The sequence below is a fragment of the Jaculus jaculus genome, chromosome 6 (genome assembly GCF_020740685.1).
Source record: "Jaculus jaculus isolate mJacJac1 chromosome 6, mJacJac1.mat.Y.cur, whole genome shotgun sequence".
Lineage (NCBI taxonomy): Eukaryota > Metazoa > Chordata > Mammalia > Rodentia > Dipodidae > Jaculus > Jaculus jaculus.
The window spans coordinates 107,521,644-107,548,487 of NC_059107.1; the positions used below are offsets into that span (position 1 = coordinate 107,521,644).

General features: G+C 41.4%; 1 protein-coding gene across 2 annotated transcripts in view; it reads left to right on the forward strand.

Moving 5' to 3' along the window:
* The window catches only part of Srgap1 (SLIT-ROBO Rho GTPase activating protein 1), a 308,516-nt gene that overhangs the window by 145,350 nt on the left and 136,322 nt on the right, over nucleotides 1-26,844 (forward strand). For both annotated transcript variants that reach the window (XM_004650052.2, XM_004650053.2), the window contains exon 4: nucleotides 23,578-23,640. In XM_004650052.2, the coding sequence (XP_004650109.1) occupies nucleotides 23,578-23,640 (63 nt within the window). The remainder of the gene's footprint in view (nucleotides 1-23,577; nucleotides 23,641-26,844) is intronic.

A 26,844-nucleotide genomic window follows, 5' to 3' on the forward strand; every position in this document is an offset into this window, starting at 1 on the left:
AGCTAGCACTACCAGCTGGTTCTACTGAGTCTTAGAATCCTATGGCTTGATTGTTTTTCTACCAATGAATCAAAACCAAACTATTGTTTCTTATAATGACATAACTTCTGAAGTATTTTAGAGAATATTTTTGATTTGCTTTTGTGAATTGCCTGTCAGGATGGCAGGTCCCCCCTAGTAAGCACTCCCCAAATAGCAGTGATTGGCACTGTTCTGAGACTCACACTGCTGTCTTTAGTACTTAGCAAGAACAGGGCTTCCGTGGCTGACCCAACTGAGAGTTGAACAGATGAGTTTCTGGAGAAGCATATTTACCATCTGTTCCGAAGCTTTATCAGAGGAGAGCATTAAGCAGACGATCCATGTGTGTCTCCTTAAAAAATTGCTATGACAATAATTATAAGAACCAACTGATGTCAGCTATGTTGAGTGTTTTGTCCATATAGCTCTGGTACTTTGGGATCAACACACTAATGTTAATAGTTCAACACACAATCACCTTGAGAATAGTTGTCAAGAAACTCTTGAAACCTTGTTGGGATATCTTGTAGTTACCTTCGTTTTCTTTTCTTTACTTATCTGTATCTTCTGTGTTTTTTGTATGTTTTTGAGGTAGGGTCTCACTCCAGCCCATGCTGACCTGGAATTCATAATGTAGTTCCAGGCTGGCCTCAAACTCACAGCAGTCCTCTTACCTCTGCCTTCCTAGTGCTGAGATCAAAGGTGTACACCACCAAGTCTGACTCCTTTGGGTTTTGTACATGAACAGATATTAAAAACAAGATGTCCAGTATAGCAATCGCTTATTATAGGCTAAACCTTAAAGGAAACAACTAGGTCCAGAGTAGACCAGAGTTATTGTAAAGGATTAGGGAAGCAGTGTAGTCAGTAAGCAATTCATACTCAAATACTGTTTGTAAATGGTGAGTTGGCTTGTCTTTAGGTTCCGTTGAAAGCTACACTTTGAATTTTCAATATTGGGGTGATCAAAATGAAGAGAAATAAAATAGAGGAATTCTGAGCTTTGGCACTTGAACAGCCTCTCTGTTCTTTCATGGATTGGTAGTCCTGGGGACAGAGGCTGGGATGTACCATTGTTTGCTCTTAGCGTCCATGAGTATCTTGAACTCATGGGAGGAATCTGGTGGCATAGGCACCTGTCTAACTGTCCCAACTGGAAATTGTTCTTGGAATAATTCACATTCTTCATTAAGTCATTGATAGCTCTAGAGGAAAACTGCTCAAGAACTGTCTCTCAGAGTCAGGCTATTAGGCATAGACTTTCAGTGCTGAGTGTGAAAAAACAGAATAATCATGATGCCTTGAAAATATGTGACAGTTCATTTGTTCATTCATCAACAAATACTTTTGGGGGCTGAGGAGATGACTCAGCAGTTAAAGGTATTTGCTTACAAAACTTGCTGACTCAAGTTCAATTCTCCCCCACCACCCATGAACAGCCAGAGGCAAATGACAATAGGAGGTAGAGCCAAGGGAATTCAGAGCTTAAGGGCCAAGTTAGTCTGGCCTTAGTTTGAAGCAGCATGAGAATCTGTCTCAAAGGCAGTAGAAGAAAAGTACAGAGCAGCTGAGCATGGTGGCCCATGCCGTTAATCCTAGCACTTGGGAGGCAGAGGTAGGAGGACTGAGCGAGAACTTACCTTGGAAACAAACAAACAAACAAAATCAAACCAAAAAAAGAGCATAGATACCTCAAGGTTGTCCTCTGATCTCCACATACACACTACAACATGTGTGTGCCCATACACAAACATATCTATATATACATATATAAAAACACATATTCACATAAATAAATAAATAAATAATTTATAAAAGCTTACTTTGCCAGGCATGGTGGCATACGCCTTTAATCTCAGCACTTGGGAGGCAGAGGTAGGAGGATCGCCATGAGTTCGAGGCCACCCTGAGACTACAGAGTTGATTCCAGGTCAGCCTGGACCAGAGTGAGACCCTACCTCGAAAAAAAAAAAAGCTTACTTTATCTTGGGCATTCTTCACAATGTTGAGAATATGCAGTGACCATGGTAGACCTTTATCTCTGCCCCTTGGATGGATTTTATAGTAGGGTGAGATAAACAATTGAAATCTGAATTACATAGAATAGGCTCTCGCTTCTTATGATGTAAGGGAAGACTAAAAATTACATAGATTACTTAGAGATTTATGCATAAGGCCTATAAGAAGAGAACTGTGTGTAACATGTGTAACAAATTAGATGCATCAGAGCACATAGACTTATGGGAAGGAAAGTTTTTCTTCATGGGAGAACCAAAAGCAACAGAGCAGATACATATGATGGAGAAGGAGCAGAGCTGAAAGTGGCCGTCCAAGACTTTGTATGGCAATGACGTGATCATTCTTCAGTGTGTCTGGAGGGTGGAGAGTGGCCTAAGGTGATAAAACTAGATTTTGAAGCTTCTAGAGTGAACCCAAATGAGAGGTAAACTTGCTTTCCCTTGAGTGTGGCAGTGGAGATAGAGGAATGCTTAGATTTGAACAGTTTCTTGGACATAGAATCTATGGACTTGGAAACTGATTGAGAATAGGAGAAGAGATGGGATATAGATGAACAGTTAAAGGAGGCATCCAGGATTTGGCAGTTGTCATGGTGATAGGATAAACTTGGGAGGAGGAGGTTTGGGGCATAGGGACTAGATGGATACATGATGGTAGGTAATATTTTAAGTTAATTTTGAATGTTTCTGGGCCACTAAGGTAGAGAAGCAACCAAAATCTTGAAAATTTTTATGGTAAACACAGGAGAAAGTTGGGAAAATGAGAGGTCTGGAAAGGTAGAAAAGAAAAACTGCAGGAAGGAAGTGGTTAGATGGTCAGGACCAAGAGACATCCACTGAATTTCACCTCACATGTCACCGAGAACCTTGATAAGAACAGTCTGAGAAGACGAGTAAGGGTTAAATACTAAGAGGGTGAGCAAGTTTATAAAAAAAAGTCTGGACATTTTCTAGAAATTTGTCTGTAAAAAGTAATGCCAGGGCTGGAGAGATGGCTTAGCAGTTAAGCGTTTGCCTGTGAAGCCTAAGGACCCCGGTTCGAGGCTCGGTTCCCCAGGTCCCACGTTAGCCAGATGCACAAGGGGGCGCACGCATCTGGAGTTCGTTTGCAGAGGCTGGAAGCCCTGGCGCGCCCATTCTCTCTCTCTCCCTCTATTTGTCTTTCTCTCTGTGTCTGTCGCTCTCAAATAAATAAATAAAAATTAAAAAAAAAAAGTAATGCCAGTATGGAAGTATTTAAAGAAAATGGGGCCAAGAAAGATTGTGTGTGTGCACGTGCGTGTGTGTGTATGCTCATGTATAGATTAATTTCTTTTTGAAACGTGAGGATAAAGCTAATTTAAAACATGGAACAAAAGGTGTCATTTTAAAAGAAGGGAAAACGCAAAATGCTGGGAGAGAACAGATTGCAGTGTTCCTACAAAAGTGAAGTAACAGGGCCCAGAGAACACAAAGGAGTAGCCTTTGAAGAGACTACTGGGGTGAAGAAGGAAGAGTGGGGGGGGGGCTGTAAGAATTGGAGGGAGGAGGTTAGCAGGAAGTGGCATTCTCTATTGCAGTGTCCTTGTGACCTTGAAACTGATGCCTGTGATAAGCCTGAGGAGAGTTGTCTGTTGGGGAATAAGATTTGCAAAAAGCAGAGAAGATTCTAAATAACCCCTGGGGAGACTGAGAATTAAAAATAAAGAACTGCAATATAAGACAAATTTCCCAGTTGAGAAAATACCACAGTCTGAAAATAGGAGTGTGAGTTTTATATATTTATTTTAGTAGTACTTTCAAGCCTGAATGAATCCTACAAGCTTCTCAAAAAAACACATCCTCATTCTCAAAAAAAAAAAAAAAAAATACAGATGGGATTTTTGCATTTAAGGTTCAATGTCGGAAGACAATGGAGCAAAACAGGAAAAACAACTGAAGAGCCAGGGCGATGGCTCGGAGGGTAAGAGTGCTTGCCCCAACCATGAGGGCCTGAGAGGGTGAAGTTTAATTCCCCACAACTCACACACACAGCTGGGCGTAGCCACACATATATGTAACCCTGGTCCTGTGAGGAGCAGCGACAGGAAGAAATACGAAAGCAATAGAAAAAAGTTATGACCCTATAGTTGTTATTCAATCAAAAAAAAAAAAAAAAAAGAATAAAAACAGTTAAGAGCCAGGTGTGTGGCACACGCCTTTAATCCTAGCACTCAGGAGGCAGAGGTAGGAGGATTGCTGAGTTTGAGGCCAGCCTAGGACTACAGAGTGAGTTCCAAGTCAGCCTTAACTAGCATGAGACTACCTTGAAAAAAAATTGAGGAAAACCTTAAATATATATCTCATTTAGCCTAAGCTAGTCCTAAACTCTGATCCTCCTGTCTCCACTTCCTGGATTTACAGGTATATGCCACCGTGTCTGCCTTGCAATATTTTCTTGAATTTATTCTAATTTGTAGTGGATTGAGCACAGTATGGACCTTAACTCCATATAGTCTCAGGCCTCATCCACTGTCTTCAGGTTTGGCCATATGAGTGGCCAAATATGACCGATGAGACAGTGAAAGTGAGGCAGGCAGATTCTTGCAGAGTACTTCCACCCAGGGCTTTGGGAACCCTGCGATTGCTGTGGAACAAGACGTAGGTAGCTTACTGGGAAAGGTATGAGAGACCACATGAAAAGCCTCCTAAGTGACAGACAGGCAGCTAGCTCCTAGACATGTGAATTAGAACATCTTACCTCATCCCTCTGCCAGCTGACCTAAGCTGACCACAAATGCGAGAGAGAGCGCAGCCAAGCCAGCCCAGAACAGAAGACTCTCCCGGGCAACTCAAAAGAACTGTGAGCTAAGGAAAATGTTCTTTTATGCCACTACGGTGCGGGTGCTTTGTTACACAGCAAAAGCTAAATGATACACTAGGTTAATACCTGTGCTCACCAAAGGGAAAGATGAAATCAAAAGGTAAATAAATACAGGCTCCAGGCAAATGGAGTCAGCACTGTCCACCACATCTTTCTCTCTAAATGCATCTAACACATCTAAACACATTGCCTGCAGCAGCACTTTGAAAACACTGAAAATTAAATAGCAGGAGGTGATGAGGATGAAGACCAGATTTTAAAATCCTGCCAGACTGGCAGTCAGTTCCCCGTATTTTTCCTTCAGTATCTTCTGTGCAAGGCAACAGGGAGGCTGGAAGCAGACGTCAGACACAGGGCCTCCAGGAGAAGCTTTTCATTGTGACTCAAAGAGCAGAAAAAGGAAAGGTTAGCCTCAGTTTCTCCTTTCTGTTCTCTCCATTTCCTCATGCCACAATATATTACAGTGGCAAGAGCAGCAGATATGACAGCAATGGCCAAAAGCTTCTCTAAAACCCTAAAGGATGAGCTGGAGAGATGGCTCAGCAGTTAAAGGCACTTGATTGCAAAGCCTGATGGCCTGGATTTGATTCCCCAGTACCCACATAAAGCCAGGTACACAGAGTGGTGCGTGTATCTGGAGTTTGTTTGTAGTGGCAAGAGGAAAATTCCCCTCTCTGATCACAGAAACTATTGCCCAAAATTAGCAAAGACCAATTGTTTTAGTCTCTATCTTTCTCTCTCTCTTGTTCTCTCTCTCTCTCTCTATGAATGTGTGTGTCACACACACGCATCCTGCTTCTCCGAGCTGTGGATGTGGTCACAGATGATGTACATGTATAGAAGAACAGAATAAGAAAACGTCTGACTTTGCAGTTAAAGTACTGGAAGGGGAGCCCAAGGAATCCAAAAACACTGGGATTACCACAGAGAGGGTGGAGGGTGAGAAAACAATGCTCATAAACTTCTTTGTGAGCTACCGAACTCCTAAGTTGTATACAAAGGGGTCTGAGTTTAGACAGAATATCTGCCAAAGTCTTTGTGAACAGAACTAAAGAATAGGATCCTTTCTTGATTTCCAGACTGGTCACTGGGCATTGGAGATGTTGAAAGAAATAAATAGCATTGCAAAGATGTCCAAAACAGAATTGACTTTGAAACCACAGCCTCTGCTGACCAGAATAATACCAAATTCTACAGGTGATTTAAGTATGATCCAGAGTCTTGAAACATAATATTCAGAATACAATACAAAATTACTCAATGTACAAAGAGCCAGAAAGCCTCAATTCATGGAAGAAGCAGTCTGGAGAAACCAATGCAGAAATGCATCTGTATGTTTGAATGATCTTACAACGACTTTATAGCAACCATGACAAAAGTGTGCCAAGAAGTAACAGCTGACACTCTTGAAGTGAAAGGACTCTCAACAAAGAAATAGAAGTTATAAATAAGGGTCGTTAAAACTTTTTGAACTGAATAATACAATAACCAGTCTTTTAAAATTCAGAGAGGGACTTCATACTGGAATGGAGCTAATTGAGGGAAGAATCGGTGTACTTTGAACTTAAATTAGCAAAATTTCATCTGAACAATAGAGAGAGAGAAAAATGAAGAGAGTCTGGGGACCTTTAAGATAATAACAAAAGGTTTAAAACATTGTGATATCAGCATTTCTGAAAGATGAGAAAGAACTTGGTTCATAAAAAAGCACCTAAAAAATAGTTGAATTTCCCAGATTTAGCAACTGACATAAACCTACTTGTTCAAAAGCTTACCAAAACTAGATGTAGATGAACCCAAAAATGTCTACGCCTAGAAACATCATAACCCAACTGAAAACTAAGGACAAGGTACCAAAACGCTTAGAAGTAGCCAGTGAAAAATAATTGATTACTTATGAGAGGGACAAAGCCTTCAGGCATCTCTACCCACTGCAAGCACCCCACCCCCAGTCATGGCAGCTACAATGTCGCCACACATTGCCAAATGTTTTGTTTTTGGCAGACAAATTGACCCCCTCCCCCAGTTGAGATATATTGATCTAAATTGAGTTCTTCATCCTCCCAAACAGGTTGTGTGTGTGTATGTGTGTCTAAGTGTGTGTGTCTGGGCGTGCACATGCCACAGATGCATATGAAAGTCAGTCATTGGCCTCTCTACATCATTGGGGGTAGAGGGTCTCACACTCTGTATTCTCTCTGCTGGTCTTTGCCGTGCTCACCAGGTGCTTCTAGAAAATTCTCCTGTCTCTACACCTATCTTGCCATCTGTGTGAGTGTGCTGGGATCATAGAAGCCCAGTATTGGTGGGGATCAAACTCAGGCACTCCGACTTGAGCAGTAAGCATTTCATCCTCTGAGCCATCTCCCTAGCCCCAGGGGTTTTCTTTTTTCTTCTTTTTTTTAAGAACTATTCCAGTTTTTTTTTTTAAATGATAGGATTTACAAACTTAAACTTGAGGTCATTTTTTTAAAATCACCTAATCCTTTAATTTCCATGACAAAGAAATTAAAAATTGTTCAGTAAAGATTTAGCCAGATTTTTTATTTTTGTTTATTTTTATTTATTTATTTGAGAGAGGCAGATGGAGAGAGAGAGAGAGAATGGGCATGTCAGGGCTTCCAGCCACTGCAAATGAACTCCAGACGCGGGCGCTCCCTTGTGCATTCGGCTAACATGGGTCCTGGGGAATTGAGCCTCAAACCGGGGTCCTCAGGCTTCACAGGCAAGCGCTTAACCGCTAAGCCATCCCTCAGCCCCTGATTTGTTTTTAAAGAAGCCTTCTTTTTTGTTTTTATTTATTTGAGAACAACAGACAAAGGGGGGGGGGAGGGAAAAAATGGGCGCACCAGGGCCTCTAGCCACTGCAAACTCCAGACACATGCACCACTTTGTGCATGTGGCTTACGTGGGTACTGAGGAATCAAGCCTCAAACCTGGGTCCTTAGGCTTCACAGGTAAGCATTTAACGGCTAAGCCATCTCTCCACCCCCAGATTTGTTTTTATTATGTTGTGTAAGATACGTGTGTGTATGCGTGAATGTGGATGTCAGTCCTAACCTTCTGCTGTGTTTTGAGGTCGTCTCTCCTAGTTGCTCTCCGCTGTGTCCGCCAGGCTGGCTGGCCCACAAGCTTCAGGGTCTCCTCCTGTCTCCACCTCTCTTCTCGCTGCAGGCACGCTGGGATTACAGAAGTCCAGGCCGTGTGTCTGCTTTTACTTGGGTTCTTTGGGCCTGAACCTGGGTTATCAGGTTTGCACATCAAATGTTTTACCCACTAAACTATCTTCCAAGCTGGTTTGGTTATCATAAAGATCAACATCTAATGAAATTTATCCTCAGAAAGTCATAGAGTCACTGAGTCTTTACCTATTTTTCTTAGCCAAGAAAGAAGTTGCTGCTATCAGAAAGGAACAGATGAGAAGATCACAAGTTCTAAAGAACCTAAGAACAAGAATCTGGTTGCAGGCCACAGTTTCTTCCCAGTTGAAGACTGTTTAAATCTAATGGTTTGATTCTAAGAGATTATTACACCTATAGAAAATATTTGAATTAGGATAACTTGTGATACCTTGGATTATAGCAACCCAAAATTACACATTTACAGAACAGACACTGAATATGGCTGAGGGATTTATTTTAGAGCCTTTTAAATCTCAGTCAAAGGAAAGATATTTTCTCTCTATTATAACTGTTTAAGTAAAAATAATTTTTTAATCAGGCTGGTGAGATGGCTTAGTGGTTAAGATGCTTTCTGTAGGTACACTGGGATTACAGAAGTCCAGACTATGTGTCTGGATTTACCTGAGACCCAAGGACCCTAAGGACCCAGGTTCAATTCCCCAGTACTCATGTAGCCAGATGCACAAGGGGGGGGGTGCATGCATCTGGAGTTTGTTTGCAGTGGCTAGACTCACTGACACACCCCATTTTCTCTCTCTCCCTCTCTCCTTTCTCTCTCAAATACATAAATAAAATAGAATATCTTTAGAACTGTTAAAACATAAGCAAAATAATTTACCAACTTAATTATTTGATCAGATCAATTTAGTCTTAAAAAAATAACACCGGATGTATGAAATATTTAGATTGAGATAAAAAATAATGTTAAATAACTAATAAGAAATAAATATATGCACCAATTTTACTTGTAAGCTTTGACAATTTTCAGTGTACACATGGAGCCATAACTTGTTAGTATACTGGCTTTCATCAACATGTCCATAAAGTTTTCTTCTTTACCTTTAATGATGAAGACTGTGTGGATACACTAGGAAAAAAGTGAACCGTTATTTTTCAACAAGGACAATGACTCTATTGTTGGCCATCACACACTTACTGGGACTTCTCTTTCTCTTCCCTTCTAATTTTTTTCTTATAAATCTAACTTTACCAAAATCACTTTCTTTTCCAAACCAGAAATTTTATTTCATTATTCATTCCACAAACATTTATTGATTGCCTTCTTTGTGATATGCAGAGTAATGAGTGCTAAGGTCACAAAGAAAAAGTAAGTCAGCTGGTACCCCACCGGAGTTTGAAATCTATAACCACAAGGAAACTCAGACATAAACATTATTTGAAGCCAGGCATGGTGGCACACACCTTTAATTCTAGCACTTGGGAGGCAGAGCTAAAAGGATTACTGTGAGTTTGAGGCCAGAATATATATATGGGAACTGGACATGTAGCCAGATGCAGTGATGCAAGCCCGCAGTGTCCCACATCCACCACAAGGGGTGCATGCGTCTGGAGTTGAACGCCCATTCTCTCTCCCTCCCCCACTTTCTCTCTCTCAAAAATAAAATGAAAATAAGTCAGGCATGGTGGTGCACACCTTTAATCCTAGCACTTGGGAGGCAGAGGTAGGAGGATTGTCATGAATTTGAGGCCACCCTGAGGCTACATAGTGAATTCCAGGTCAGGCTGAGCTAGAGGGAGACCCTACCTCAGAAAACCAAAATAAATAAATAAAATGAAATGGGAAAAGAAAAAAAAAGAAACAAAAACAGAATTGATCCTACGAGAAGATGTTGGTAGAAGACTCTCTCATAGCTCCAAATAGTGAACTGTAAAATGCTCTAGGTCACCTCTTTGCCTGGACCAAACATTCACATTGGTTACACACCTAACAAGAGTTAGGAGCATAGCCTTTAGCATTACAAAACAAATATATTGTGGGGAAATAGCTATGCAAGGTATAGAAAAGTAACTTGTGGGAGGGTGCAAGAATTTTGAATCTGCTGAGGAGTTGATACATGATCTTCCTAGCAACTGTGGTGGTTAAATGTATGTGTCCTATATAGCCTCAGGTATTTTGGATTAAGGTTAAGTTTCCTGCTGACGTCTCTAGCAGCTGCCAGAGGAGATTTCACTGGGGTAGATCTGATTCCAGCCCCAAAGTGTGGAGAGAGCAGTTTGAGCTGCGGCCGTTCATGCTTGCTTGTGGCGCTGGCTGTTTGGTGGTTTCTTTTTGCTTAGATCTGTGAAAGGGAGCCACTGATGGGACTTCCCTTGGATCTGTATGCTTGAAATAAACCCGTTCCTCCTATAAACTGTGTCTGGCTGGGTGTTTGTCCCAGCCACAGAGAGCTGACTACAACAGCAACTAAGGGTGCCGAGAGAGATGGAAAGGTGGAGATAACACATGGCCAGTGTTGTTAAAAGCCTTGCTTCCAGTGAATTGCAGTGGAAGAAACCTGGTGAGGATTCGAGAGGAAGTAGACGGACTAAATCATCTAATTGGTGAAGTTTGTCCTGTTATGTGAATTGTGGCCAGAGCAGAGTTCCACCCTTGGAATGATACCATCTTCACAAGTTCTCATCCAGAGAGCCTACGAATGAATTGGATTGATTTCTGTTGTTTTATAAGAGGCCTGCCGGTAATTTAAATCCAGCCTCTTGCTATTCAATCCATCCAAATGAGATTTTCTTACAATTTCTACTCCTTTAGCTGATGACTCTTTACCCAACTGGGGAAGAAGAAAAGACACTTATGATGCCAGGATTCTTAGGCTTACAATAATGACAGATCTGGGTGTGGACTGGCTCCACAAAACAAGGCAATTTGAAGTTGCTGAAAATCTCTAAGAAGCATGTATGGTCTCCTAAGTGGACTGGAATCTAACCTCAACTAGAAAGGAAGCACCCTTAATACCACTAGCTGCAAAACAATGAAATTACCTGCAAGAGAGGGAGAATTCAGTCTGTTCTCTTTAAACTGTGCCATACAAGAAACAAAGACATTGGGAATATTTTGTGCTGAGAAAGTTAGTCTTAGCTGGATGTGATGGCTGTCTCCAGATGTTTGAGGGCCTGTCATGCAGGCACTCAGCACCTCTCTACAAGGAGTTAAGGGCACTTGGCAGAACTTAAATGGAGACAGGTTTTTACTTTATCCTAAGGCAGACCTTACAATTATACAGTCTGAAATCTTTCTCAGAAATAGAGTTCTGCTTTGTCATAGCTTTGCAGTATCCTCAGAGATGAATTTTCTCCTCCATGATGAACTACCATAAGCACAGTTATATACTCCAAAACATGAGTTTTGACATGCTGAATTGATTACCTAAGACTTTCTGATTTAAAAGTTAATATGAATAGACTGTATTTAGAAAAACAAAAAGTCACTTCAACAAGATCAAGCGAGGATTTGCCATGCTGACAACAGCGTCATGGTGATGAGAGCTAACATGTACGAGTGCCCCGTGTGTGCCAGCCACTCTGCTAAGCTCTGCCCAAGTGCCACCTCATTTAATCCTTACAACCCTTTCAAATCTGCTCCATAATCTTTTCCATTTTACAGATGAGGAAACATCTCTGAGAAGTTGAAGATATTCATATACTCTGACCCTGGGACTGTGTAGAAAATTTAGGTGGTGGTTTGGTTTGTCTTCCCCTTTCAAGTAAATGCCTATCATATACAATTACCCAGTAGTCACTATGGTTGGTTGGTTGTGTGGTTTGTTTGTTGAGGAAGGATCTTGCTGTAACCCCAACTTCCCTGGAATCCACTGTGTAGTCTCAGGCTGGCCTCGTACTGATAGCAATCCTGCTACCTCTGCCTCCCTGGTGCTGGGATTAAAAGTGTGCACCACCGTGCCTGGCTTTATTTTATTTTGTTGAGTATTGTTTGTTGTGGCTTTTGGCTTTTATTTTTCTGGTTGTATTTGGTAAGCTAAGTTCATGGTGAAAGGAACACCTACTCATAGGAATTTGTTTTTATATTCCTTTTCCACCTTTCTGTCGTTAGTTGGTGTAGCAGACAGCTTCAGGTTCGTTGAGATGAACTTCCAGACCAGGCGCAGGTATGGAGGAAAGGATATTTACTGACGCTCTCAGATCGCGGGGAAGTTCTATGATGGCAGAAGAAGCTGGCCTGCTTTCACAGGACCAAGCTGAGAGAGAGAAGCACAAGCCAAAAGCCACACAGCACAGCACACTTCAGGAACTCCAGCTAGGCACACTTTATATATCTTTAGACTGAAATCTCAAACCCCCCACCACACCTTAAGGTCCGCCCAGTGACACTGTCTCCAGCCAGGTGGTTGCAGATCCCAACTACAAACTAATAAAACATTGAATATACTGGGGGCCATCTATTCAAACTACCATATTAGGGTAGGTCAATTAACCAGCTATAGTTCTGAGATGGGGCTATAAGCTAACCACCAGTCTCAGAAAGAAAGTTTATAAAGCAGGTTAAATTCTTGAAGATGAATTAGTTTGTTTAAAATTCAGGGTTTGATCCTGAAGAGATGGCTGCATGGTTAAAGTGCTTGCTTGCAAAGCCTAACGACCCGGGTTCAATTCCCAATACCCACGTAAAGCCAGATGCACAAAGTAGCACCTGCATCTGGAGTTCATTTGCAGTGGCAGGAGGCCCTGGCATTACCATTCTCCCCCGCCACACACACATACTCTCTCTGCTTGAAAATAAATAAATAATTTTTTTTTTAATTAAGGATTTAGAGTCGAGCCGCTGATGCAGTCACATGGCAGTGGCTCCTAGGGAGGCTCAACACTCATAAGTGAGTGAGGAGACGTGACAGTGGAGGGCTCAACACCAGATGAGACATCTCTGCCACACCCACCAGGGCCCAAGGAACGTGGAGAAGGTGACGGTGAAAGTATGAGTGCTGCTCGCAGTGATGGTCAGAGACGCTGCTCTTTAGAGATGGCTGTGGGCGCCGAGAAGACTCAAGACTCATCAAGTGCTGAAAAGAAAGGCTTTTAAGAGCTCAGCACTAAATGCAGTGCTTCTGTAATGTCCTCCAAGGCTCAGGGAGCATTTCAGAAGAGACAGTGGAAAGAATGTAAGAGCCACAGGGTGGGAGGCGTCCTTTGGGGCACTGTCCTCTGGACATGAACTAACCACTGCATTCCTGACCTCACAGTAGACGTCATTGCCTCCACAAGACCTATACAGTATTGAGCCCATCAGCGTTATAACATACGTGATGGAGGCAAACAAAAAATCAGACATCAGAAAGGAAAAAGGACTACTCTTTCTATTCAGAAGAGGGGGCTCAGTAGAATGGGGGGATAAGGGGGGAACAAAAAAGAGTAATGGGAGAGGATTGTGTTCAAATTACAGTATGCTCATGTATTCAAATTCTCAATAAAAGGTCTTTCAAGAAACCAAAAATGAGGGGTTGATATAAGAGTGATATAGAGACTGTTTTATTTACATTATTTACATTATTTGAGTAAGCATAATTCTACTGCATTTAAACTGTTCTGTTTCCCTCTCACTTTTCTGTGTTTGTAACATGGAAAGGATTCAGTAATTACTGGTGAAAATGGGCAAATGCTTGACTGAGTACATGAATGAATTTAGATCAGTATTTCACAAACCTCTGCCTTTTGCTTACTAACGCAGTGGGTGACTTTTAAATAAGCACATCTCCTATTTTCTGGTTTATTTTTATAGAAGGCCCATGCATTTCTCTTGCCATGGTGCTATTGAGACGTGAGTCATGGCTTTCCGCACCAGTTGGCTTCACCACAGACTGTTGTCACCGGCCCAGCTAAGTGTGCCATAGACGTGAGTGGTGAGTCACACTAGGGAGCAGTGTACCTCAGGACCCCTGTTGTCCCAGCTGTTGAAGGAAAGAAAGTGATGTGCCTTTACTAAGAATTTTAAGATCCAGCTGCTTCTGTTAAGAAAACGTATGGAAGAGCTCGTTTGGTAGGATGATTGCCTAGCATGTGGAAAGCCATCCCCAGAACCGCATCGTGGCTCATACCCGTAATTCCAGTACTCAGAAGGTAGAGGCAAAAGAGTTAGGAGTTCAAGATCATCCTTGACTACATAGTTAGCTTGAGGCCACCCTAGGTTAGCTATATGAGGTCTTGTCTACTATAAAAGGAAAGAAAACATATGGAAATGTGTTACTAGTAAAGTTGACTTAAGTTTTTGTAAAGTTGAACATTTTTCAAAAGTTTTTATTTTTATTTATTAGAGACAGAGAGAGAATGGGCGCACCAAGGTTTCTAGCCACTGCAAATAAACACTGGATGCATGCGCCTCCTTGTGCTCTGGCTTACGTGGGATCTGGAGAATGGAACCTGAGTCCCTAGGAAGGCAAACACCCTAACCACTAAGCTATTCTCTCGCCTAAAGTTGAACATTTTCAAAAAAAAGACCAGAAAATATATTTCTGATGTTTTTGAATCAATTATATTATGGACTAGGGCAGATGTTATAACTTGTTCTGCTTTTAATTGAGAAGGCTTATTTATATGAGACACTTAGAGTTTATACTTAACTGATTATCCACTTAGGCCATGGAAAAAGTATTGCCAGTTCATTATGATTTTGAATAAATAACGCTAGCAAGAAAAGATATGGTGTTTGACAAGTTAAACAATGGAAAGATAAAATAGGATTTTAAATTTCAGTCTCAAGTTATTAAATCTGTCTGTTCAAGTACTGTTTGTATCTGGAGGTTGCAGGTGATCTTGGATAAGTGCCTTAGACTATTCACATTGTCACTGACAAACTTGAGTGATCTTTTCTACTTCAATGGGCAGTGTCACATTGGCCTGTCAGTTCCATTAGCAAGTTTTCTAGAAGGTGCTCCACATGTTTCCTTTTAGGGTTGAAGTTTGGCTTGTTTCATAAGCTTGGTTCCCCTGTGTCTATGGTTCGGTTTTCTCTCATTTTTTAACAGTATGGAGCTTTATCTAAAGGAATACCAATAACCACACCCATCCCACCTTGTGTAAAATGCATTGTGAGACTAATTCCATGCTCTGATTTTTTTACGGTTTATTTATTTATTTACTTTTTTGCAAAGAGAGGAAGGGACATGCCAGGGCCTCTTGCTGCTGCAAACTCCAGGTGCATGAACCACGTTGTGCATCTGGCTTTACATGGTGTTGTAGTCAGGTTCACATTGCTGGCAGAAGTCACCCCACCAAGAGCAGCTTGTTGTGTGTGGGGGAATAGGCTTATTGTGGCTTACAGACTCAAGGGGAAGTTCACAATGACAGAAAATGATGGCGTGAGCAGAGGGTGGACATCACCTCCTGGCCAACATCAGGTGGACAACAAGAAGAGGAGAGTGTGCCAAACCCTGGCAAGGGGGCGGTGGCTCTAATACCAATAAGCCTGCCCCCAGAAATACACTGCTTCCAGGAAGCATTAATTTCCAAATCTCTATCAGCTTGGAACCTAGCATACAGAACACCTAAGCTGATGGGGATACCTGAATCAAACCTCCACACATGAGTACTTAGAGAATCAAACCCAGGCCATCAAGCTTTGCAAGCTAGTGCCTTTAACCACTGAGCAATCTCCTCAACCCTGTTAAAGATTTTATACTTACTAAAATCAAAACTAGGTCCAGGGAGATGGCTCAGTCAGTAAAGTGCTCACAGCCCGAACATGAGGACCTGAGTTTGAATCCCCAGCACCCCTGTAAAAGCTGGGTGCAGGAGTACATATCTTAATTCTAGTGCTGTGCATGTGGAGACAGGAGGAGCCCTGGGGTAGGCTGGCCAGCTAATCTAACCTGCTAGATGAGTTCCAGGTTCTATGATAGGCCCTATGTAGAAACAATCAGTAGAAAGTACGTGAGGAAATTGCTGCTGCTGACCTCTGGCCTCACTTGAGCTGACATATATAAACATGCATGTGCGCGCACACGCACACAACTTAAATCTGGGCATAGTGGGTCATGCTTGTGATAGCACTTGGGAGGCTATGGCAGGATATGCACACCTGTATACTCACTTTTTCTCTGTGTGTCTTTTTCTCCCTCTCTCAAGTAAATAAATGAAACCCTTGGCAGAGAGAAGGGAACATGGGAAACACTGTACACATTGTCCAGCATCTTTGCCCAAGATGTTAAAGCCAACCCATATTCCCCGTTAGGCCTAGTGGGAAAGATTCTTGCCTCGGTCTCCAGAGTTTACATGAATTAAAGGAGTCTATTCATATAGACAGGAGCGTTCACTTCAGACACTTAAAAGCACACACCCCATGGAAGCATGGCCTGACCCCTTCAACCAGCATGTATATCCCAAACCAACGGAGCATGAGACACCAAGACCATTTGAAGCTCTCATTAAATATTTAATCTGCTTTTTCCTCTTTCTTTCTCACTGCCGCTCTGACTCAGCAAAAGGTCAGAATTCCTCGAGTGGTCATCACCATAGATTTACTTGAAAGCTCCCTCTGTGAGCAGCCACAGGCACTCTGAGTCAGCCACTTCATCCAACCACACAGGTCACTTGATTGGTTGCTTGCTGTACCCTCATGTGCTTATATTAATTATGTTCTTTGTTCTGTTGTCTCTTTTCCGTTCGGGAGTGTTCCATGGTACACATCAGGCCTATACTAATAGAGATTTGGCCAGCACCTACCAAGGGTGGCACTTACTTAAGGACTTTTTTTTTTTTCATTTTTTTGAGGTTTTTTCCTTTTTTTAAAAATTATTTATTTATTTATTTATTTATTTGAGAGCGACAGACACAGAGAGAAAGACAGATAGAGGGAGAGAGAGAGAATGGGCGCACCAGGGCTTCCAGCCTCTGCAAACGAACTCCAGATGCACCCCCTTGTGCATCTGGCTAACGTGGGACCTGGGGAACCGAGCCTCGAACCGGGGTCCTTAGGCTTCACAGGCAAGCGCTTAACCACTAAGCCATCTCTCCAGCCCAGGACTTTTTTTTTTAAACACATACTGTGGTGGAGCATTTATCCCCTAAGTTTGGTGTGGCCATGTGAGAGGAGGTGGCACCTAAGGGGAGGTCCTTAGGGCCTGGGGAAGTGCCCACAGACGGGATTAAGATAGTGCTGGTGGCACCCCTGTGCTCTTGGGAGAGCGACTTGGCTGCCTTCTGGCTTCTTGCCTGGCAGCATGGTCCCTTCCTCCAAACCCCCCCCCACCCCAGTGGCCCTGTCTGCTATGAAGTCCTTATCACAGCAGAGCCATGTTATGTCCTTAAACCTTCCAGCCTCACGTACTTCATGCTTTAGTATAGCAACACCAAGGGGCTAATGCAGCTCACATGGCTCTTCCGTGAGACCACGAGCTCTTGAGGGCTGAAGTCAGCTCCAGGTCACATTTATTCCATGTCTAGCACCCAAGTAGACCTGGGGGTACAAAGAGGATTAGGAGGAGAAAAGGATGTGGTAAGCATAATAACAGTAAGATTGTATGTTGTTTAATAAGGACAATCCAAGTAAAACCCCATGACAGAGACTCTTAAGCATCTCCTTTTTGCTAATGAGAAATCGGAGGGCCTCATAAATCTATCGAACTTGACTGTAACAAGGTAGTCTGAACACAGGCACTTTGATTTTTGACTCTAAATTCTTATTCACTATATTGTATGCCCTGAGGTGGTGATAAATGAATGAGTTATGAAGTCACTATAAATGGCAGGTCTGTTTTTCTCCAGGGGACAAAGTGAACTTATAAGAGTATGTTCACAGAATGGGATGTAGGACTACATTGAGTAGAGAGAAGGAAGGAGAATTGATTTATAGTGAATCAAATTGTAATGGTTCTGAAAATTATCTAAGTACATGAAAAGATGATGGTAACTGGAAAAGTGGAATAGAAAGATATACTTGATTATAATAGAATGATTATGACTCAGACCAATGATAAAGATACTTGAAGGAATAAGTCATAATGCTGGTTATCGTGTCCCCTGTCCTATTTTTTCTAATATTCTTCATTAGTCTTAATTCATTTTCATAATGACAAAGATGAAGACTTTGGAAATGTTAATTTTGAGCTTATATCTGATATGTCTGAAACATCAAAATGGCAACAAATAGTAAATAATTAGAAATAGGTTTGGAATTTAACTAATTTTATATATATATATATATATATATATATATATACATACATATATATATATATATAATTTTATTTATTTATTTTTTTTTTTAGAAAATCTTCAGTGAACTTTAACTAGGCTGCAGTTCTGGCCATTTTCCTTACCTTTTGAGTCTGAGTCCTGAAACACACTAGAAGTCTTTCATCATTTCAACTCCTATGGCTACGTTAAAGGGGCGGGGGTCTTCTTTCTAACAGTGTACCTGAAGCAATTGGGGAGTTCTGCTCTACAGAAAAGTAATTTTAATCAGCAACTCTCAAATAATAGAATATATGAATTCTACACACTTAGAGCTTCATAATATTTTCCTTATGCAAAACAGCATTCATTGTGTTGCCTTAAGATCCATATCATTTCTTATAAAGTAGCTCTTGCTCAAATGCTTTCAAACTTTTAATGAAATGAATCTAGAGACATGGATACTCTATTGAATTTTGATGGACAGTCCAGGTATTTTCAAAAAAACTCATTTATTTTATATGCTAACTAAAAAAAATTGATGAAGAGTAAAATTTCAGTTTATGCATTTAGTATGCCTATACACTCAGGGTGCCCCAGCATCTGTGTTTTTGGTTTAAAGATTACTTCTTTGAGGATCTAGAGTTTAAAAGAAGCTATCACTTCTTATTGTTTCAGTAATCGATCGGAGGCATATTTAAACTGGAATAGCGTGAAGTAACCCTGTCATTGTTCCAACGCCATGACGACCAGGGCTATGCCCACAATCTTTTGACTATCTTAATGTAACTTAATGTCTCCAATGCAAGATCTGTGAATGTGAAGGTGTCTGAATTCGTGTTTCACACACCACTCACAGAAACCAGCACTGAGAGCTCGGTCCACTTGCAGGACACCATCTGCAGACTAAAGGAATGGTGGTGGAGCTGGGCTCATAACTGTCATCCCAGCTGCCACAAGGCTGAGGGAGGATGAGAGTGAGTTATAAACCAGCATAGACTGCATCTCAAGACCGTGTCTTAAAAAAAAAGAGTGATGGTAAGGAAATGGTTGATTTCAAGGTTGCTTACTAGGCCTGACCAGGTTTGGATTGTGACTGTGAATGAACAGATAGAAACTTGGCTGTGCCATAAGGATAGCCAAAGGTTTCCCTACTGAAAAGAACTTCCCACCAGTTTTTCACGATCCCAAAAATTCCCACTAGAGCCAGCTCCTTAAAGTCCTCTTTCATGAATTATATATAGCTGGCTTCAGGAATGATTCATTTTTCTAATATGTACTTTATTAAGTTATTCAATACCACTAGTAGTCAGCACCCCAAGAAAATGAAACATAGGAAGGTGAGTTTAATATATGCACAGGATGAGTAAATAGGCACATTGAAAACTCATGGGCCTGAGTACAGTAATTGGGGAGCCTTTCACAGCTAGAGAACATCTGGGGAGATCTAAAGGCCAAGGGAAATGAAGAGGAAAATCAAAATCAAATCAAACAAGGCTGGAAAGATGGCTTAGCAGTTAAGGCACTTGCCTCTGAAGCCAAAGGATCCAGGTTCAATTCCCCAGGACCTACATAAGTCAGATGCACAAAGTGGTGCATGCGTCTGGAGTTCATTTACAGCAGCCGAAGGCCCTGGCACACCCATTCTCTTTCTCTCTCTCTCTCATAAATAAAATTAAATTTTAAAAGAAGAATCAAGTCAAAACAGTTTCTACTGAGTACCTCTTACATGGAGCTCAGAGGAATTTCAGTCAAGGGGGTTTCCATTCATTTTATAAATTAGGAAACTGATATATAGGGAGAGCCAAAGTATTCAAGTTAGGTCTTCAGTTCCAGAGCTTTTAAAAACATTTATTTATTTATTTATTCATTCATTCATTCATTTATATGGCGCAAGAGAGAGAGAGAAACAGAATGGGTGCACCAGGGCCTTTAGCCACTGCAGTGGAACTGCAGACATATGCACCACTTCCTGCGTGTGGCTTTACGTAAGTACTGGGAAAGCAAACCCAGGTTGTTAGGCTTTGAGGGTAAGTGCCTTAACTGCTGAACCATCTCTCCAGCCCAGTTCCAGAGCTTTTATATATGTGTATAATTTTAATTATTGCTATTTATTTATTTTCAAGGAGAGATAGAGTATGCACATCAGGGCCCCGTGCCACTGAAAACTTAACTCCAGGCACATGTGGGACTTTGTGCACCTGGCTTTACATGGATAGTGAGGAATCTGGTGAATTGAGCCTGGGCTGGCAGGCTTTGCAAGTAAGTGCCTTTAACCACTCAGAAACCTCTCCACCCCCCAGAGCTTTTGAGCACTATGCTGCACTGCCCTTGCCCAGACAAACGTGATGTAGTTCAAGGCCTCTGGTGAAAGGTGAACTTAAAACGTAAGTCTATGCCAGGTTTTTTGAACCTCATTACCTGAAGTTTTATAAGATTTAGGACATGCAAACAATCATCTTGCTTGTTTGAAGATGCTTAGTCAAGGTTTTCCTGGAGGACCCTTGTATCCTCAAGACCAAGTCTTTCTCTGTCTTTAAATATGCTTGGTTTGAAGTTAATTGAACCAACGGGATTTTTTGTTATTGTTCGGAAATCTTAGTCAAGAAAAAAACCCTTTTTTTTGGACTTACTACCTGAAATATGGGTAACTGAGCAGGGTTACTTGGTGGCCTTTGATCCCATTAAAAGAGTTCTAAACTGGTGGCCCAGAGCCTTGAATGAAACCTGATATTAAAATAACACGCAGCTAAAAGCCTTAGGAGATTGTAGTGCAATGTATACATTCAGAATAGCCAACGTAGGGCAAAGAAATGAGTTTCAGTTGACTACATGAGAACACGGGTAGCTTTCCTGTTGCTTGGAAGCTGTTCATAGTCTCCATCCTCACATACCAGGAACACAGCAAAACTTAAAGTCCCTAGCTCCAGCTGAGAGATTTTAGAATCCCAGGGCTTGGTAAATGCAACACTGTCTTCAGCACTCAAAAGAACAAAAGCAACCCAGTGGCAAGTGCTGCTAACCAATTTGAATTTCTCAAGTTAGGTACAGCTGTCACATGTTCGCACATGGCTCTAATGTCATCTTCCAGCATCTTAGAATAGTGTTTTTGTTTTGTTTTGTTTTGTTTTCGGTTTTTGAAGGTAGGGTATCACTCTAGCCCAGGCTGACCTAGAATTACCTCTAGCCTCAAACTCACAGCAATCTTCCTACCTCCACCTCCCCTAAGCCTGCTTGCCTGGACCAGTAAGTTTTTTTATTTGTTTGTTGTTTTTGAGGCAGGGTCTTGTTCCAGCCTCGGCTGACCTGGGATTCACTATGTGGTCTGTCTCAGACTGGACTCAAACGCACAGCAATCTTCCTACCTCTGCCTCCTGAGTTCTGGGATTAAAAGCATGCACCAGGGCTGGAGAGATGGCTTAGTGGCTAAGTGCTTGCTTCTGAAGCCTAAGGACCCTGGTTCAAGGCTCGATTCCCCATGACCCACATTAGCCAGATGCACAAGGGGGCGCACACATCTGGAGTTCATTTGCAGTGGCTGGAGGCCCTGGTGTGCCCATTCTCTGTCTCTTTCTCTCTCCCCCTCCCTCCCTCTTTCTGTTTGTTGTTCTCAAATAATTTTTTAAAAAAAGTTTTAAAGCGTATACCACCATGACCAGCTCAATAGTGTTTTTTAATTATTGATATTTTAAATTATTTGTTTGTGTGTGTGTTTGTGTACATGTTGATGTCTCTGTCTCCCATCTCACCATCAGCATGATGGGATTACAGGAGCCTGCCATAGCTTCCAGCTCTTTATATGGGGGTCGGGGGATGGAACTCAGGTACTCCAGCTTGAGTTGTAAGTGCTTTATCCACTGAGATCCCCCAGTAGTGTTCCTCTCCCATGAACCTTCACTTCATCAACTTTGACCTTTGTGTGTGTGTGTGTGTGTGTGTGTGTGTGATGTGACCCAATGACCTCGCATGTGCAACTGCACCCGATTTCCTCTGAGTCACGGTGTTTTCTTAAGAGTACGTGTCTGTGACCTTCGTGTGCGCCCTTTCCACAGTGGCCAGCAGACACCCTGTCATGACCACCACAGCTCTCACATGCAGAGTTCAGCTTTGCTCTTGGATCCAAGCAGCAAGCACCATGAGCTTCTGCATGCAGGCAGTGTGGGGAAGGTCCTCTCCACCCTCAAAGCTCACGGCTCGGTGGGAGCACCACCACGTGCTCTTGTTTCTGCCTCACGCTGTAGTCAAAGCCACACTCACGGTTTGTTTTTATTTTTAGTTTTCCATTCTCTGCAGCTGACTACAGAGTTAACGCAAATCAGAAAAAAACAATGTTTGGATATGATTTCCTTTATTTATTTATTTGAAAGCGAGAGACAGAGAAAGAGGCAGAGAGAGAGAGAAAGAGAGAGAGAGAGAGGGAGAATGAGCACACTAGGGCCTCCAGCCACTGCAAACGAACTCCAGATACATGCGCCACCTTGTGCATCTGGCTTATGTGGGTCCTGGGAAATCGAGCCTCAAACTGGGGTCCTTAGGCTTCACAGGCAAGCGCTTAACCTCTAAGCCATCTCTCCAGCCCCGATTTCCTTTAAAATAACTTACAGACTTTCCTGAGTACAATGTTAAAATATCCCTCTGTCAGACTTTCTCAGTGAGCCTAGGGAAGAGGAGGACTTCTTGTTTTGTCTCCGTAGAAACAAGGCAGGTACAGAAGTCGAAGTGTGTTGCTGATCTTACCTGAACTTACCATCTGTCACCTTCAAAAGGGCTTAAAGCTGTCATCAATCAAATCATTGTTTTGGACAGTGAGAATTAATTTCCTCTAACTTTGCTTTGTTGTGGGACTCACAGTGCAAAATTCCCTTGTGATAATATTGAAGAGGGAAACTGAGTGCTCAAATCTATCCCTTTTTATTGTTATTATTGTTTGATTCTTAATTTTTTTTAGACAGGGTCTCACTATGTGATCCAGGTTGGCTTGGAACTCACTATCTCCCTGCCTCAGCCTCCCTAGTGCTGGTCTTACAGGCGTGTGCTGTCATGCTTCCTTAGTCCACAGCTCACCATCTAAATAGGCATGCTGCCCTGCCCCCCCCCATCCCAGATAAAGTCTGATATGATTGGCAGCAAAGCCATCCAGGCTCCACATTCATTTGCTTCTGTCCAACATGTGCTTAGCATTAGGACACGTTCCTGGGTATCAGAAAGGGCTGTTGGGTTGACGGTGTTTTATGACATCAAGGACATACTAGTTTTCTATCATGTTATTTACGCCTTTCTAGTTTCAGTCAATGGTCTTTTAAAGATGTACAAAATTTAGAAACAAGCTTTCTGTTACATTTTAAAACATTCTTTCTTAATTTCTTCCTAATTACAGAGCAAAGAGATTGCATTCCAACTTCATGAGGACTTAATGAAGGTTCTGAACGAGCTCTACACGGTAAGCGCATGCTCTTCCTCTGCAAGGTTTTGGAAGTGTTGCTCATTTTAAAACCTGGTCCAAGCTAGAGTGCAGCTGGAGGTTCTTCCCATAGGTGCTCACCGCATTTCTTTGCCACTCCCTCTGAATTTTTAGTGGTCACATATGTGTGTGCACATGTGTGCATGTATGCATGCAGTTAGCACATACACATGCAGTTAGAATGTTTAAGAAAAAAGAGTAAGTTTCTCAATTACTGTTTACCTGCCATGAGATCTGTACATTTTTTTCAATTTTTGAATATTTTGTTTAAAAATGCCGTTCTGGAACATGATCAGTTTATATTTGCTATATTCTGGGTGCTTAACTTCTGCTTTTCTTTTTCTTTCTTTCTTGTTTGTTTTTTTTTTTTTTTTTGTTTGTTTGTTTGTTTTGTTTTTCAAAGTAGGGTCTCACTCTAGCCCAGGCTGACCTGGAATTCACTATGTAGTCTCAGGGTGGCCTTGAACTCACAGCCATCCTCCTACCTCTGCCTCCCGAGTGCTGGGATTAAAGGCATGTGCCACCACACCTGGCTTTCTTTTTCTTTTTTATTTTATTATTATTATTGTTTATTTTATTATTGTTGTTGTTTGTTTCTTTGAGATATGGTTTCACTGTAGCCCAGGCTGATCTGGAACTCATTCTGTAGTCCCAGGCTGGCCTCAAACACACAGTGATCCTACTCTTCCACCTTTCAAGTGCTGGGATTAAAAGCATGGGCCACCATGCCTAGCTCCATCATCATCATCATCATCATCATCGCCATCAGCATCATCATCGCCATCATCATCATTGGCATAACTGGAGCTTAAACCTAGTGGCTCTTACATACTAGGGAGGTGCTCTATTATTGCCTTTCTTCCCCCTCCCCATTTCATTTTAGTTAATTGTTTGATTAATGACATTATATTAAAATCACTTTTTTACATGGGTATATCTATATGTCCTCCTTTGCAATAATTTACTTTATTTGATTTTTTTCTTTACTTAAGGTACTGTATGTCACCATGAGAAATTAAATAATTTAAAGCTACTTTTTTTTTTTAATGCTAATATTGCTGGGCGTGGTGGTGCACGCCTTTAATCCCAGCACACGGGAGGCAGAGGTAGGAGGATCGCCGTGAGTTCGAGTCCACCCTGAGACTTCATAGTGAATTCCAGGTCAGCCTGGGCTAAAGTGAGACTCTGCCTCGAAAAAAAAAAAAAAAAAAAACTAATATCAGTGGTGCTGTACGGTGGAATTAGGAATAAGCCATGAAAATATTTTTTTTTATTTTTATTAACATTTTCCATGATTATAAAAAAATATCCCATGGTAATTCCCTCCCTCCCCCCCCAACACTTTCCCCTTTGAAATTCCATTCTCCATCATATTACCTCCCCATTTCAATCATTGTACTTCCATATATACAATATCAAGCACTTTATTGTCACATTTTTTCTTCAGGCAGGGTCTCACTCTGTAGCCCAGGATGATCTTGAACTCATGGTAGTCTTTCTACCTCAGCTTCTCTATTAAATTGATAGATATATGAGATCAAAGGCATATACCACCAAGACTAGCTTTAAAAAATTTTTTTGTTCATTTTTATTTATTTATTTGAGTGTGACAGAGAGAGAAAGAGACAGAGAGAGAGAGAGAGAATGGGCGTGCCAGGGCTTCCAGCCACTGCTAACGAACTCCAGATGCATGTACCCCTTTGTGCATCTGGCTAATGTGGGTCCTGGGGAATCAAGCCTCAAACCAGGGTCCTTAGGCTTCACAGGCAAGCGCTTAACTGCTAAGCCATCTTTCTAGCCCAATGATTAGCTTTATAAGTATATTTTAAATCCAAATTTATTTTAGGGTTTTTATTTTATTTATTTATTAGAGTGAGAAAAGATGGGTGCTCCAGGGTCTCTAGCCACTGCGAATGAACTCCAGACATATGCGCCACCATGTGCATCTGGCTTATGTGGATTCCAGGATATCAAACCTGGGTCCTTAGGTCTCACAGGCAAGTACCTTAACCATTAAGGATTTTCTCCAGCCCTATTTTAGAGCTTTCTGAGCAGTTTTAAAAGAGAATAAAATAGAGACTAGAGAGATGGTATAGTAGTAAAGGCATTTGTTTGCAGAGCCTGACAGCCTGGCTTTGATTCCCCCATATTCATGTAAAGCCAGATGCACAAAATACTGGGCAGTATGTCTGGAGTTCATTTGTAGGGGTAGGAGGCCCTGGTATGCCCATTCTCTCTCTTTCTACCTCTCTCTCTCTTTCTCTCTGTCTCTCTTGCTCTCCAATTCTGTTAAATAAATAAATCACTTTTTAAAAAGAGAATGAAATAACATCATGATAAATGAGTAATATTAATTTGTGCTAATGATAAAAAATTACACTTGAGGACATAGATTATTTGAATTTTTTCTGTACAGGCAAAGGCAAACTAAACCTGAAATATAAATATCTTAATTTACAAAATATATTTGTTTCTAAGAAGCCATGATTATAAAATATAATTGGATGAATTTTTAGTGCTTCATTGATAATTGTTAGGTAAATGAACCTATAAATAAACTTTTATAAAATGAGAGTTTTAAAAATAAAATGTGGGACTGGAGAAATGGCTTAGCAGTAAAGGCATTTGCCTGCAAAGCCAAAGGGCCTTGGTTTAATTTCCTAGGACCCACATAAGCCACATGCACAAGATGGTTTGTTTGCAACTTGCACGTAGTTTTAAGGGACCACCTGTAATCGCAGGGCTCAGGAGACAGAGACAGGGTCCCTGAGGCAAGCTGGCCAGCTACACTAGCTGAATCAAACAGAGAGCAAGCAAAGAAGACAGCCTGCATTAACTTCTGGTATATATATACATATATATATATATATATATATATATATATATATATATATATATATATATATATACCAGAATATGTATGTATGTATGTATGTATGTATGTATGTGTGTGTGTGTGTGTGTATATATATATATATACATACGTGTATACACACACACATATATATACATATATATACACACCCACACATAAACATAAATAAATAAGTAAATGGAGCATTTCTCAACCAAGAGTGGTTCTGAACAGGAGGGTGAGTTAGACAAATACCTGAGAGAAACCATTTCAAAGGAGGAAAGATTTATTCTGGTTCAGGTTTCCATCCATGCTTACCTGGCCCTGTC